The sequence below is a fragment of the Chrysemys picta genome, chromosome 9 (assembly GCF_011386835.1).
Source record: "Chrysemys picta bellii isolate R12L10 chromosome 9, ASM1138683v2, whole genome shotgun sequence".
NCBI classification, from domain to species: domain Eukaryota; kingdom Metazoa; phylum Chordata; order Testudines; family Emydidae; genus Chrysemys; species Chrysemys picta.
Window position 1 is genome coordinate 104,054,367 of NC_088799.1, and position 14,300 is coordinate 104,068,666.

General features: G+C 53.6%; 1 protein-coding gene across 2 annotated transcripts; it reads right to left on the reverse strand.

The window, feature by feature from the left end:
- Positions 1-400: 400 nt before the first annotated feature.
- SNX12 (sorting nexin 12) lies at positions 401-8,570 on the reverse strand. 2 transcript variants are annotated; one of them, XM_005286028.4, is made up of 4 exons: positions 8,345-8,570; positions 3,806-3,901; positions 3,376-3,500; positions 401-2,645 (listed from the first exon to the last, which is right to left on the reverse strand). In XM_005286028.4, exons 1-4 carry the CDS (start codon positions 8,507-8,509, stop codon positions 2,543-2,545), a joined length of 489 nt encoding a protein of 162 aa, XP_005286085.1. In that variant the 5' UTR covers positions 8,510-8,570; the 3' UTR covers positions 401-2,542. The 2 variants fall into 2 exon arrangements, with proteins under 2 accessions (XP_005286085.1, XP_065413470.1); XM_065557398.1 differs by lacking the exon at positions 8,345-8,570 and adding an exon at positions 7,660-7,817.
- Positions 8,571-14,300: the final 5,730 nt, after the last annotated feature.

Here is a 14,300-nt window from a genome sequence, read left to right on the forward strand (position 1 = left end):
TGACTAATACAAGCACAATCAATCAAATTACACTGATTAGTAAACAGGATGACTCAGGTTAATACAAGATCTTTTCACCTTTAGAGCCTTATGCTCAATTCATTGTTATGGACAAAAGCTTCATGTGAGGACTTCGTTTCCAACCAATTCCTTAGCAGCAACTGCAAAATATACTGTTCAGCATAACAGCTGATATTCACCCAACTGGAGTACAGTGGTGCTGCCGGAGCTTGTGACTAAGGTGCACTGGCTAGACTACTGGGGGACCTACAGCCCACCGAGCCTGCCAGGACTATGACTGCAGCTCCAACTAGTGCTATTAGTTTCCATTTTTACAAGCATCACGTAACAGATTTAGAAGAACCCCTCATTTTTTCAAGCGTCACAACATGCAGACATATTGGCTTCACAGTGGTTTAATATGAACAGAACTTGGACATTACATTATCAGACAGCAGCATAAAGACAGTTTGTGAATTAAAGCCCCACATCAAGATATATACACAGCAGAAACAGCCTTCAATCGCTCAGCACTTGTGCATGAAGGGAGTTTTTAAAAAGTGACTAATATAGATCAAAAAGGCAGCAGATTGCTTCGAACAACAGAAAGTTAGCAAGGCAGGACCATATATGCCACTTCAATCCAAAAAGCAGAGTAACTGGTCAGTGCAGAGTGCTTCTTTGCAGAGTTCGGAGAGGAAAGGAGCAGACCTAGAGACTCCAATCTCCTTCTGGAGCCCTCTCCTTGTTTGCATGACAAGTCAAAGATCCACCTTTCAAGCTGGCTCTGAATCCAGTGCCAGGATTATATTTCATGCACATTTTACATCAGCCACTCCTCAATCCATGTCACTCCCAGGAGCAGCTCTCTCCAGGCTGCTTCAGTGACTTACTCTTCATTTGGGTTTTTCCAGCTTTACCCATTCCACCCTGAGACACTGAAGTTCCTCACTGGAAAAAAACCACAAACAGGAAGAATAGTGGATGCCCTGGTGGATAGGTTTGGCAGGAATCTTTGTGGATACAGTGGGGAGCCTAGTCATCCCATTTCTTTGTGAAGACAGAAAGAAGTCAGGTTACTGCACAGAAACAACTCAGAAGTTAGGAGCTGCCTCCCTCTAGAACCAAGACACTCACTGCTTCTTGACCTAGCGCACTCTGCCCAGAGTTTACCTCTTCTGCTAAGTCCTTAGCGACACTACAAAGCAAATGGTAATCCTGGGCCTGACTTTTGGGGAACCCCTGAGCAAAGTGCTCAACTTCATCTTTTACAGTTACTCCAAGGGAATGTGTATTTGTGGTGCATCAGCAGTGCACAGCCCATTGCACCCTCTCACCAAAGGAAAATTCTTTTAAAGAGTAGCTACTTGACTAGTTCCCATGTCTTTTCTCCCCTATACAAAAGCATGCCTGGCCTGCAAAGCCACCCTGGGGGACAAGGGAGGAGTGAAAACGAAGGGCTGAGGATGGCAGATACTTGTGCTGCCATTCTAAAGGGACACTTCCAGTGCAGATTACTGATCACAAATCTCCTGCCTCCAGACTTAGGTGACTGGAATGCTTCTGCCACTCAGCACTATGCAGTCTGGGAGTGACTGTGCCCTACTCCCCCCTCCCATTCTCTCTTCTCAGTGATGGGCAGGACCTTTCTCTCCAGGTACAGGGATGGGAGCCAAGTCTTTGGAGAGACAAGGCCAATGCAACTCTACTGACACCCTCTGCAGCATGCCAGTCAAGAGCAAGCTGTGGCATTTTCTGAACTCATCAGCTGTCCCTGCTCTGCTGCCTGGGCAGCCCAGGCCCAACTCCACCAGACTGCACTCTCAGAGCACCTAGAGAACTCGCCGACAGCACAAACACCCCAAAGCTGCCAGCAGCATGTTAGAGAGGAGAGGGATAAACGCTGCTATGCTGAGCAGGCCTGTAATGCAGGAGATCTGGAGATGGGTCAGAGTGGAATCTTGGGTCTCAGCACTTGCAGACGGCACAGGGCGAAGGTCTCATGCAGGGTGGAAGGGGATTTATCGTGGGGATAAGGAAGGGACTGGACATCCTACCTGGTACCTGCTTGCTCAGTTTTTGGTTAAACCCTACTAACATCCTAAAACTTGCTGCAGTCACTGACCTATATGACAATCACTGTTCTGCTCTGGTGTTCTTTACAATGCTTGAGGCCGCATGGACAGGGGGCGTGAAGGACGAGGCTGGAAGGACATCTTGTACCCCTTTTCACAGGGAAGGGGCAGCCCAGTCACATTGTCATAATGCCCTAAGACAGTTCATGCCCCACCCTCACACTTACTCACTCCTGCCACCGGGTGCACAACAGCAGATTCATGGCTTAAATCTTCACACCCTTTGGCAGATATCAAAGCTCATCTGAACACAACATTGCTGCCAGATACAAAAAAGAAAAATACTGGACAAACGGGAAGGTTCAGAGAGGAAAAGCTGGTTCGGGAAAGACAGATTTAGTGTAAAAATAAATGTCATTTCTGCAGGAGGGTGGGTGGAATGGAGGAAGACGGAGCATCGGGATCTCCTACTGGCGGACTTTGCCTGGGACGTAATTCCTATCTATAGTTTCCTCTTGCAGGAACATGTGTAAGCAGCGCTCGTTCTGTGCCAGCGGGTGTCCAGCGATTCTGCCAGGGAACAGGGAGGAGCAGAGGTTAGCATGCATGCACCGGCTGGAGCCCCATCTTATGAGAATAAAGGCAAACACCTGGGCCTCAGAGCCATGTAGAGTGAACAGTCAATTCCACTGTCATTAGGGGCAGAGGAAGAGAGAAGCTGCAGCACTTACACATGTTGTCAGAGTCAGATTCTATACACATGGACAATGCACCTGATCAGCTCTGCTAAGGACAGAGGGGCAGGTGCATAACTCATCTCCTCACTCCCAGACAATCAGCTCTAGGAGGACAGAATTGCTCGTGACAACAGCAGTGATGGTCAGCTCTGCAGCCTCACGACACCAGACTAGCACAAGAGGAAGATGGCAGCCCCAGAATTTTACATGCTTTGGTGCCACACTGAAGTGCAGAAAAGTATCTAAACAATCGCTCCCTCGGGACAACAGTGCTGCAGAGGCATTGCACTGAGCCCCTAGAGGAGAAGGGAACGTTGTGTTGTGCATCAGTGCTCCCTTTACAAAGGACTTCTTTCAGAGCTTGACTATCCGGTCAGAATGATGGTGGCTGAAGTGAGAGACTCTAGGTAGGGGTGTGTGTGGTGGTGGTGGGGGGGGGGGGGGGCGGCGGCAGTGGAACAAGACTCCAGAACTGACACTGCGACTGCCCCATCCCCATCCCTGTTCCTAGGGCCATTAACCAGCATATGAAGTACAGGGCAAGCCCAGGACATGAAGCTTACTTGTTAATAAACTGTTCTAGTCCCTGCCTCCTCTCCTCAATGAAAGACTCCTCGAAGATCCCCTCATCTCCTCGAAATGGAAGCTGTCGTTTCAAGGCTTTTCCAGGCAGCGGTGGCACTACAATCTAAAAACACACCAGTGTGAGCGAGCAGAGGAGTAGGAATGGATAGGCCCCTCAAGTGGTCACTCTTTCACAGTGATCCCCTCTGGCCCACAGGCTGTGCTCCTACACCCTTCACTAGCTCGCTGGGAGAGCAAGGCTGTCAATCCTGGAAGCTCCTCTCATTTCCTAGGATAGCCGCCCACAGCAGCCTCTCCTGCAGACCTGCAAAGACTGTTCTCACAGCCCAAGCTGGTTAAAACCTGGCTATACAGGAGCAGGATTGGCGTAACGGTAACAGGAACAGGTCTGTGTGCAGAGGCCCTCACCTTACTGTCTCGCTCCAGCTCACTCTTCAGCCATTCAAAGTCACTGTATCGCCTCCTCACACAAGACTCTTTCAGTTTGAAGATAGGGAGGTTTGTCTGCAAGGAAGGAGAGGTTGTTAATTTGCAGATTGCTGTAGAAACCAGGCTGACTTTACTGCTTCCTACTGAAGTCTGCAGAGCTGCATTCAGAGGCCTGAAACCTCTAGACACTATAGGCATTAGAGGTCAGTAAAAAGTGCATATAATGCTGCAATACAGGAAAGTATTTGCAAGCCTCCCTGTGGTTTTTCAGACAGAAGCAGGCGTTTTGCAGACTCCTCTGGGCAGAGAAGAGTGAACTGTTCACCCAGGTGTCCTTCACACTCCATGAGTTATGCTTTCAGATGCATGGTCTCCCTTTTGGGTGCACTGATGGTGCCTATGCTTCCATTTCACATGTGCTATTTGTAACTTCAAGAAGAATCTAGGCCTCAGCCCTTTCAGATGTTCACCCTTATGAATTCCAAACAGCATTACAGAGGGAGCTGCACTGCCAGAGACCTCACCGCAGACCTTAGGACCTTTTTGAAGAGGTTGAGGAAGGAGGTTAATCCCTGACTACATCCAAGCAACAGGCTGAGACCTTGCTTTAAGATCTCCAAACAGCAGTAGCAACCCTCCCCGTTGCCAGGAAAGGCTTTTGCATATCTAGCTATGTAGCTTGGATCTAGCCAGGAGCTTGTAGGCATTTTCCCAAAGCTGCATTAACTCTGAAGCCTGATCTCTCACCTGGTGATTATGTTAACTCCACCTTCCCAATGCTGACCCCCCGGGAGAAATTACAGAACTTTGGGGGGGGGGGAGAAGGGGAGCTAACACAGGGTGGGGGAGAAGGGGAGCTAACAAAAGCTCTTGGATGAGCTTTTTAGTGACCAGACACCCTCATGTTAAACCTATTGCGGCTACATTTAAACACCTCTTACTAAAGCCTCTGATCAGCTTTTAGGCAGTTCAGCTGTATGGTGCCAGCAGGGACTAGAACTGCAGAGAAACGCAAGATAGTTTCCTACTGTTCTCTAGCAGCCACCTCTGCCTGACTGAAGAACCAACAATGACAGTTTTTGTGGGAGTGCGGAGTATCAACATCCAATCCTCAGATGGAAAATCAGTCATGTGAGGTGTGAGGAGGACAGTAAAATTAGCTAATGAGGAAAGACTGTATCCTTTAAGGGGCAGGGATTGTCTCTTTCATGGTTTGGAAAGCACCTACCACACAGAGCACAAGCACAACATACATAATCTCACAGGAGAGGGGAGTAATTTCTCAGTCTAACCAATTACTCATGGGACCATGGCGATGCATGGCACCTTACAAGGACACCCTGCCCCGAAGAGCTCACCGCCTAAGGCAAGACCATGCAAAGGGATGTTGAGTACACAAGGAGTGCTCAGCCATACTGATTATGCAGGCTGTACTGCACAACCTGCATGGTTGCACTACTTGTTTGTATAAGCATATCCATGTTTAGGGGTACGTCTTCACTTACCGGAGGGTCCGGCGGTAAGCAATCGATGTTCTGGAATCGATCCCGGAAGTGCTCGCCGTCGACGCCGGTACTCCAGCTCGGCGAGAGGAGTACGCGGCATCGACGGGGGAGCCTCCCTGCCGCGTCTGGACCCGCGGTAAATTCGGACTAAGGTACTTCGAATTCAGCTACGTTGAATTTGCATACCTTAGTCCGAAGTGGGGGGTTAGTGGGGACCAGGCCTATGACTAGAGTTTGTCTATAATTGGTAGGTAATTAGATTGGCAACCAAAACACAAAAGCCATTCAGCACCCAGTTACCTAGGAAGGCTGTTAACTAGCAGCTAGCCAAGACACAACAAAAGTCCCCCTCCCGTAAATACTGTTATGTTCTCTCTGCCCCAATTGGAGCGAATGCCCCTGGAGACACAACAGAGCACCTGTCTTGGTTTCTGAGCAGTGCGCAAGAGGCAAGTGTACTCTACTTACATAAAGAGGCATTCCAGCACTAAGGAGGGGCACAAAGTGGCTGCACTTGGACTCATTGGTGCCAGCAGAATACAGCTAAGAGGGACTGAGTGCATAAAACCACTGACTTTGGATCTAAGCAGGACCTGAAGTTTGACCACCACCATTCTTGTTCACATATAGAGAACGAGACTGCACCAGGTTCGTGGGATGTAGTGGCCTCTTGAGATCCAGCAGACATGTTGGGATTTACCACCTTCTCTGCAGCACTGGACAGGAATCCTCTGTTAGATATGGTAGGTGTATCCCTCTCAGAGTTCGGTAATTCCAGGGGCCTTGGTCAACCCTTCTGAGATCAGACTGGAGTTCTACAGGGTTGCAGATGTCAGAGGCAAGGATGTGGTGAGATCCTACACCTCTATCACTACGCTCAAGTCAGAAAAGAGCCATGCCAACAAGATAAAGCCTGTTTCCCTGGACAGGACTGGCTGTAGACATACTCTGACCTTGAGTCCTTTTCCCATAGATCAACATGCAGCCAGATGTGCTTGAGAGACACAGGTCCATGCGACCCAACAAAACAGAGTGAAATGACCCAGGCCTCTGTGGGTCCGTCTACATTGCTGCTGGGAGCAAGCATCCTGCCCAGGCAGACAGACTTGGGCTAGCAGGGCTTGAGTGAGCACGTAAAGAACAGGGGTTCCGAATCCGCACCGACCACACTCCGAGCCGGGGGTCAGGTGGGCTTGAGTTGCTGCCTGAGCTGGAATGTCCACACTGCCGCCAGCTTGAGCTTGACAGGTATGAGCCTGTCTACCCAGCCAGTCTCCCAGTGCAGACATGCCCCTGTGGGCTCTGTGTGAAGTACAGGGGATTCATAGACCAGTGTTATTCAAGGGCCTCACTCACTAGAACCTTCTGCAGGGGACTATTTTAGAAAGGAAGCAGAAAACCTTGTAGTCCCAACTCCAAACAGCATTCCCTTTACAGTCTGCAGTTGGAAAATGAGAGGCTACCTTGGTCATCTCAAAGGCTGCTGAAAGGAGGTCAAGGGACCCTTTGCGGGATCCTTGTATGACACCTCCCCCCTTTCCCCCCCCCCCCAGCACATGCTATAAAAACTCCACAGCCCACTTGTGCCACAACTGGTTTCTGCCAGGGCCGGCGTTAGGGGGTAGCAAGCAGGGCAATTGCCTGGGCCCCCACGCCACAGCACCCCCGCAAAGTTCAGTTGCTCAGGCTTTGGCTTCAGTCCCAGGTAGCAGCGCTCAGGGCCCTGGGGCTTTGGCTTTCTGCCCTGGGCCCCCGTGAGTCTAACGCCAGCCCTGCTTCGAGGGCCACCTGATACCTGCTCGCGGCCCCGACCGCTGGCTGAGAAACACTGGTTTATAACACAGCAGCACCTCCAGTGTGCTCGGCAGTCCCCAGAGACATACAGAGGGTGGCAGGCCCTACCCCGCAGGGCAGTGGGGGGACAAAGGGCACATGCTGTGATCTGTCACTCTGCCTGCAGCCACACACCCAGATAAGCGGCCCGCCCCGCCTCTCCCCCAGCCATTGGTGTCCGCTCCAGGCTGCCCAGGGCAGCAGTTTGATGCAAGCCCAGGAAGGCAGGGGCAGCTGCAGGAGCCAGTTCGCCTCTGTCTGCTCTCAGCAGCCCGGCACCTGCCCGGCCCCCCAGCTGTGAGCAGCGGGGGCTCCAGGCCAGGCAGTGCCTCAGCGCGGCACCCAGCGAGCCTGGGCAACAGCAGGAGACGCCCGGGGCCCTAGTGGGGCGGGCGCCACCGCCTGGGAGCCTGAGCAGGAGTCCCCGGCTCCCACCACCCTCAGCCCATCATCCGCATGCGGAGCTCGCAGCCGCTGTAACGCCCGGCCCCTCACCCGCATGCGGAGCTCGCAGCCGCTGTAACGCCCGGCCCGGCCCCTCACCCGCATGCGGAGCTCGCAGCCGCTGTAACGCCCGGCCCGGCCCCTCACCCGCATGCGGAGCTCGCAGCCGCTGTAACGCCCGGCCCGGCCCCTCACCCGCATGCGGAGCTCGCAGCCGCTGTAACGCCCGGCCCGGCCCCTCACCCGCATGCGGAGCTCGCAGCCGCTGTAACGCCCGGCCCGCATGCGGAGCTCGCAGCCGCTGTAACGCCCGGCCCGCATGCGGAGCTCGCAGCCGCTGTAACGCCCGGCCCGCATGCGGAGCTCGCAGCCGCTGTAACGCCCGGCCCGCATGCGGAGCTCGCAGCCGCTGTAACGCCCGGCCCGCATGCGGAGCTCGCAGCCGCTGTAACGCCCGGCCCGCATGCGGAGCTCGCAGCCGCTGTAACGCCCGGCCCGGCCCCTCACGCCGAGCTCGCAGCCGCTATAACGCCCGGCCCGGCCCCTCACGCCGAGCTCGCAGCCGCTGTAACGCCCGGCCCGGCCCCTCACGCCGAGCTCGCAGCCGCTATAACGCCCGGCCCGGCCCCTCACGCCGAGCTCGCAGCCGCTGTAACGCCCGGCCCGGCCCGGCCCCCGGCCCCTCACGCGGAGCTCGCAGCCGCTGTAACGCCCGGCCCCCGGCCCGGCCCCTCACCCGCATGCGGAGCTCGTAGCTGGTGTAGCGCGCCCGGCCCACGCCCACGGTCTGCGGGTTGAAGATGTCGATCTCCAGGAAGTTGCTGGGCGGCCCGTACGCGTCCGTCAGGTCCTGCGGCTTCGAGTTGAGGCGCCGGGTATCGGCCACCGCCGCGTCCGCCATGATGGAGCGAGCGAGCCCGGCCCGGCCGCGCCGCAATACGTAGCGGCCCCGGAACGCGCACGCCCCTTCCCGCCCCGCCCGCCGCCGGCATAAGCCAGGGGCGGATCCAGGGTCCGGGGCGCGCGTGTCCCGGCCCCGGAACCAGCATGGGCAAGTCTCACCGCCGGCCCCAGCGCCGCGCAGCGCCGCCCCGCGGCTCGGGCAACGGCCGGGCCCAGCGAGCCAGGTCCCGGGGCCGGCCCGCGGCCCCTGAACGCGGGGTGCCCGACCCCGACCTAGCCCGCCACGCGAGCGGCGGCAGCGGCATACAGGGTCCGGGGTTCCGGGCCCCGCTGACGGGACGGTCACACGCCGCACTAACCCTGGCACCTGAGTAGCGTGTAACCCGCCTGGGCCGGGCCCCCACCAGGCAGATCACTCACACACCCCCATGGGCCCCAGACCCCCACAGACCCATACAGGGCTGAGACCCACCATGCAGATCCCTCACACCCCCCATATGGGCCCCAGACCCCACAGACCCCCACAGGGCTGAGCCCCACCATGCAGATCCCTCACACACCCCTATGGGCCACAGACCCCACAGACCCCCACAGGGCTGAGCCCCACCATGCAGATCCCTCACACACCCCATATGGGCCACAGACCCATACAGGGCTGAGACCCACCATGCAGATCCCTCACACACCCCCTATGGGCCCCAGACCCCACAGACCCATACAGGGCTCAGACCCACCATGCAGATCCCTCACACACCCCTATGGGCCCCAGACCCCACAGACCCATACAGGGCTCAGACCCACCATGCAGATCCCTCACACACCCCCTATGGGACCCAGACCCCACAGACCCATACAGGGCTCAGACCCACCATGCAGATCCCTCACACACCCCTATGGGCCCCAGACCCCACAGACCCATACAGGGCTCAGACCCACCATGCAGATCCCTCACACACACCCTATGGGCCCCAGACCCCACAGACCCATACAGGGCTGAGACCCACCATGCAGATCCCTCACACACCCCCTATGGGCCACAGACCCCCACAGACCCCCACAGGGCTGAGCCCCACCATGCAGATCCCTCACACACCCCATATGGGCCCCAGACCCCACAGGGCTGAGCCCCACCATGCAGATCCCTCACACACCCCATATGGGCCCCAGACCCCACAGGGCTGAGCCCCACCATGCAGATCCCTCACACACCCCTATGGGCCACAGACCCCCACAGGGCTGAGCCCCAACATGCAGATCCCTCACACACCCCATATGGGCCCCAGACCCATACAGGGCTGAGACCCACCATGCATATCCCTCACACACACCCTATGGGCCACAGACCCCCACAGGGCTGAGCCCCACCATGCAGATCCCTCACACACCCCTATGGGCCACAGACCCCCACAGGGCTGAGCCCCAACATGCAGATCCCTCACACACCCCATATGGGCCCCAGACCCATACAGGGCTGAGACCCACCATGCATATCCCTCACACACCCCTATGGGCCCCAGACCCCCACAGACCCATACAGGGCTCAGACCCACCATGCAGATCCCTCACACACCCCATATGGGCCACAGACCCATACAGGGCTGAGACCCACCATGCAGATCCCTCACACACACCCTATGGGCCCCAGACCCCCACAGACCCCCACAGGGCTGAGCCCCACCATGCAGATCCCTCACACACACCCTATGGGCCCCAGACCCCACAGACCCCCCCACAGGGCTGAGCCCCACCATGCAGATCCCTCACACACACCCTATGGGCCCCAGACCCCAACACAAACTCATCTAGGACTGAGACCTCCATGCAGATCCCTCATACACTCAGGGCGGGTTTAAGTATCGGGGGCAGCGTGTTAATCTGTATCTACAAAAACAACAAGGAGTCTGGTGGCACCTTAAAGCCCTCGTATTAACTCTCCTGTGGGCCTGGGGCTATTAGATTTTGTGGGACCCCTGTATACAAATATTTTTTTTAATTTAAAACAACATCACAATTATGGCATTGTGGCTATTAACGCTATACTAAACTTGCCTTTTAATTAACATCAAGCCGTTCTGTGGTTACATTTCAGTCTTAAAATGTAGAATATAGTGAAGTTAATTCAAAATAGACTACTTCTTACCTTAGAACAGCTGTTATATTAGTTTATTTCTGGGAGGGAGTTTGGGTGCAGGAGGGGATTCTGACCTGGGGCACAGGGTTGGGATGCAGGAGGGGGTGCAAGGTGCAGGCTCCGTCTGGGAGGTGCTTACCACTGGCAGTGCAGCAGGGCTCAGGCAGGCTTTCTGCCTGCCATAGCCCCACACTGCTCCCAGAAGCGGCCAGCTGCTGGCGTCTCTGCGCACCCCTGGAGCGAGGGGGCAGCATGTCTCCATGCGCTACCTGCACCCACAAGTGCTGCCCCCGCAGCTGGGGGTGCAGAGACGTGCCAACAGCTGGCCGCTTCCGGGAGCGGTGTGGGGCCACGGCATGCAGGCAGCCTGCCTGAGCCCTGTTGAGCTGAGGCCCCCCTTAGCCCGGGGCCCTGGGCTGCAGCCCCTAAAGTCCCTGTGTTAATCTGGCCCTTCATACACCCCATATAGTCCCGAGACCCCCACATAAGGGTGTCCGGGCTGACAACCCCATAATAACGCCACATACAGGGCCAGCACCAGCGCAGCAAGCAGGTGCCTGGGGCGGCCCATGGAAGGGGGCGGCATGTCCGGCTCTTCGGCGGCAGGTCCCTCATGGAGGGTAGGACTTGCCGCCAAAGAATGAAGCGGCGGCAGTAGAGTGACGATTGCAGCTTTTTTTTTTTTTTTCTACTTGGGGCGGCAAAAACGCTGGAGCCAGCCCTGCCCACATACACCGTATATGGGATCAAGACCACCTTCACCCTTTATGAGACTAGAGACCCCACATACATGTAGCGGTGCTGGGACAATGTGTACAGCGGGGGGTCTGAGAGTCATTGAACCAAACTGTAAACCCTGTATATTATGGAAACCACTTCACGCCAGGGTATGCAGCAGCACCGCCACACCCCTAATTCCAGCAATGATGCATACACCCCAATGGGACCAAGATCCCTACCTATGATGGCCTATATTGGACTGAGACACCCTGTAGAGACTTCCACATTTGTTACATTTGGAAATGATAAGGCCAAAAGAAGCCCACCAGTATTATTATAATTGCTTTATCTTGTTTATCTTGCTCTTCCTAGACATTGGGGATCTGATTAGGGAAACCAGACCGACACAGACACTGGGCGCAGTGGCTGAAGAAGCTGGGGCTACCCAGGCTATCATCAGGGGATGGCAAGACTTTAGGTGAGATAGACATGTGTGGACCATGTTGTTATAAATTCCTTTCCTCTAATTGCTTTGTTCCTTCTGTTAAGAGAAATAATATTCTATTTTAAGACAGCCATCTGGGTCACCCTATGCCACTGGTCACAGACTCCTGAGGGGCGGGAGGGAACTGCAGGTACCAAACCCAGTTGGACAGGCTGGGTAAGTTAGTAACATGGTGCCAGGCGACACATGGGGGGAATGGAATCCACTTCAAGCCAGGGGGCACAGCAGCACCCCCAGTTCCAGCACCTATGAAGAGATGTTAAAATTAAAGCCTTATTTAATACTTTACATTTCAAACTCTTTATTGTTTTTCCATATCTGTATCTTTAATATGTTAAAAAGATTTGTAATGAGGTGTTTGCCATGGTACTAAGCAGGCTGTTTACCACACCCTGGCCCTTGTTTTACACCATTTAAAGTTGGGCAGTGACTGGGTTATGTTAACACTTTGGCCCCTTTACCCCAACTCAGTTAATACAACAGCACATGTCAGCATGACATAGGAATGAGACTGAGTGCTTGTGGTTATTGCTAATGATGGTATTCAAAGTCTTTCACCAATGCAAGAACTCTTGTCATTGGTTCAAATCTGGCCAGCTTGCTAATTACCACCTGATGGGTTTCAGAGTAGCAGCCGTGTTAGTCTGTATCCGCAAAAAGAAGAACAGGAGGACTTGTGGCACCTTAGAGACTAACAAATTTGTTAGTCTCTAAGGTGCCACAAGTCCTCCTGTTCTTCTTTTCACCTGATGGGTGTTTCAACAGCTATGCATTTCACCAGTCCCTTCAATCCTGCATCCCTTCAGATTGGTGTTCCATGCGTAATACTGATCCTGGGTTCACCAAACTGGAACATGTCACCCAGAATCGAGATGTAGGGGAATTTAGGAAGTGCAGGAGCCCTACATCCATCTATCCTTGGCACAACTTAAAAAGAAAAACTAGAACCAGTGAAATGAGGCTTCTTAGGTCCCAGTGAGATCTAAGTGGCAAAGCGCTTGCAGAGAATTTGTGTAAGACATTAAGATGAACAGTATTAGATCTGATTTGGAATGAAATGGTACAGGGAAAGAGAGGCATGTGTGTTTGTATATGCTCACTTGCATAAACATGTGTGCGTGTAGGATGGAACAACTGTGTGTATATATTGGAACAACATGGAATAATCTGTGCGACAGTTTTGAAAAGTTGAGACAATTAGTAGAGATATTAGCCCATATCAGGTCGTGGTGATTGAATCCCAAGGTATGTAGTGGGGGTGGGGTAGAGAATGCTATTGGCACATGGAGGTAACCCATCTGCTCCCAGCAATATTATTTTGTGGGTTAGAAGTTGTCCAGGATGACGCATTGGATCACTGATTTTCTGGGACAGTATATCGGATGTAGGGTGACCAGACAGCAAATGTGAAAAATCGGGACAGGGGCTGGGGGGTAATAGGAGCCTATACAAGAAAAAGACCCAAAAATCGGGACTGTCCCTATAAAATCAGGACATCTGGTCACCCTAATCGGATGGTCTCTTCTGGATGTTCTTTCCATTGTCAGCTTTAGGTTTATAGCTCTCCTTGCACCTTTCTGTCATGAATGGCCCTGCTTTTTGCACACACGCTTTTCATGGACCAAGACAAGACAGGAGTTATAAACCGAGTTCAGATGATAGCCAAGGGACTGTAATGCTAGAGGCTGTGCAGCAGAGGGCAACAGATGTGAAAATACTAAATATTGCTCCTTTTTGACCTGAGCCACTACTCAAATTTCTGGGCCTTGGAAATGTTCCAGTTGGAAGCAGAAAGTGAGCGAATTTGATATTTTCTTTGATGCAATCTTGTTTACTTAAAGAAATGTAGAGTCCTGCTTCTCCAAATGCAGAAGGAACCAAGAACAAAAGGAACGGTTTCTTAGCTTACAACCCCAAGCCTTTTTGCCAGTAGTTCCAAAAGCTCTCTAGCTTCTCCCAGGGACACGCTGGGCTCACAGGCTACTGCTTGGCTTTCTTGTTTTTTGCCTCTGTTTCTCCTTCTGTTCTGTGTGTTCTCACTTTCTGTGTGCTTTCTCTCTCCCTCACTCCCCACACAAATCAGCAAAACCCCTGCACCCACTCACTTCAAACTCCAGAGTGTGTTCACAGCCCCTTTTGTCCTAAGTGCAGGGGCTTCTGATTAACTTATCCTGATCATTATGTTGCTTGAAGGTTGCATTTACACCCAATATCAGAGATGTTTGTGACCCATGCCATCATTAGTACCTATCAGCCTAACCATACCATATGTGTGCTCACTGCCCAAGCCTCTGGATACCAGTGACAGACATTACCATACACCCCCAAATAGATAAGAGTACAGGATTAGTGATGTTTGCAGAGAAGGGGTAGGGAGATGGTGGGTTGGAGGATGGGAGCAGCCTAGGCCCTGCACCAGAGTGAAGAGATGGT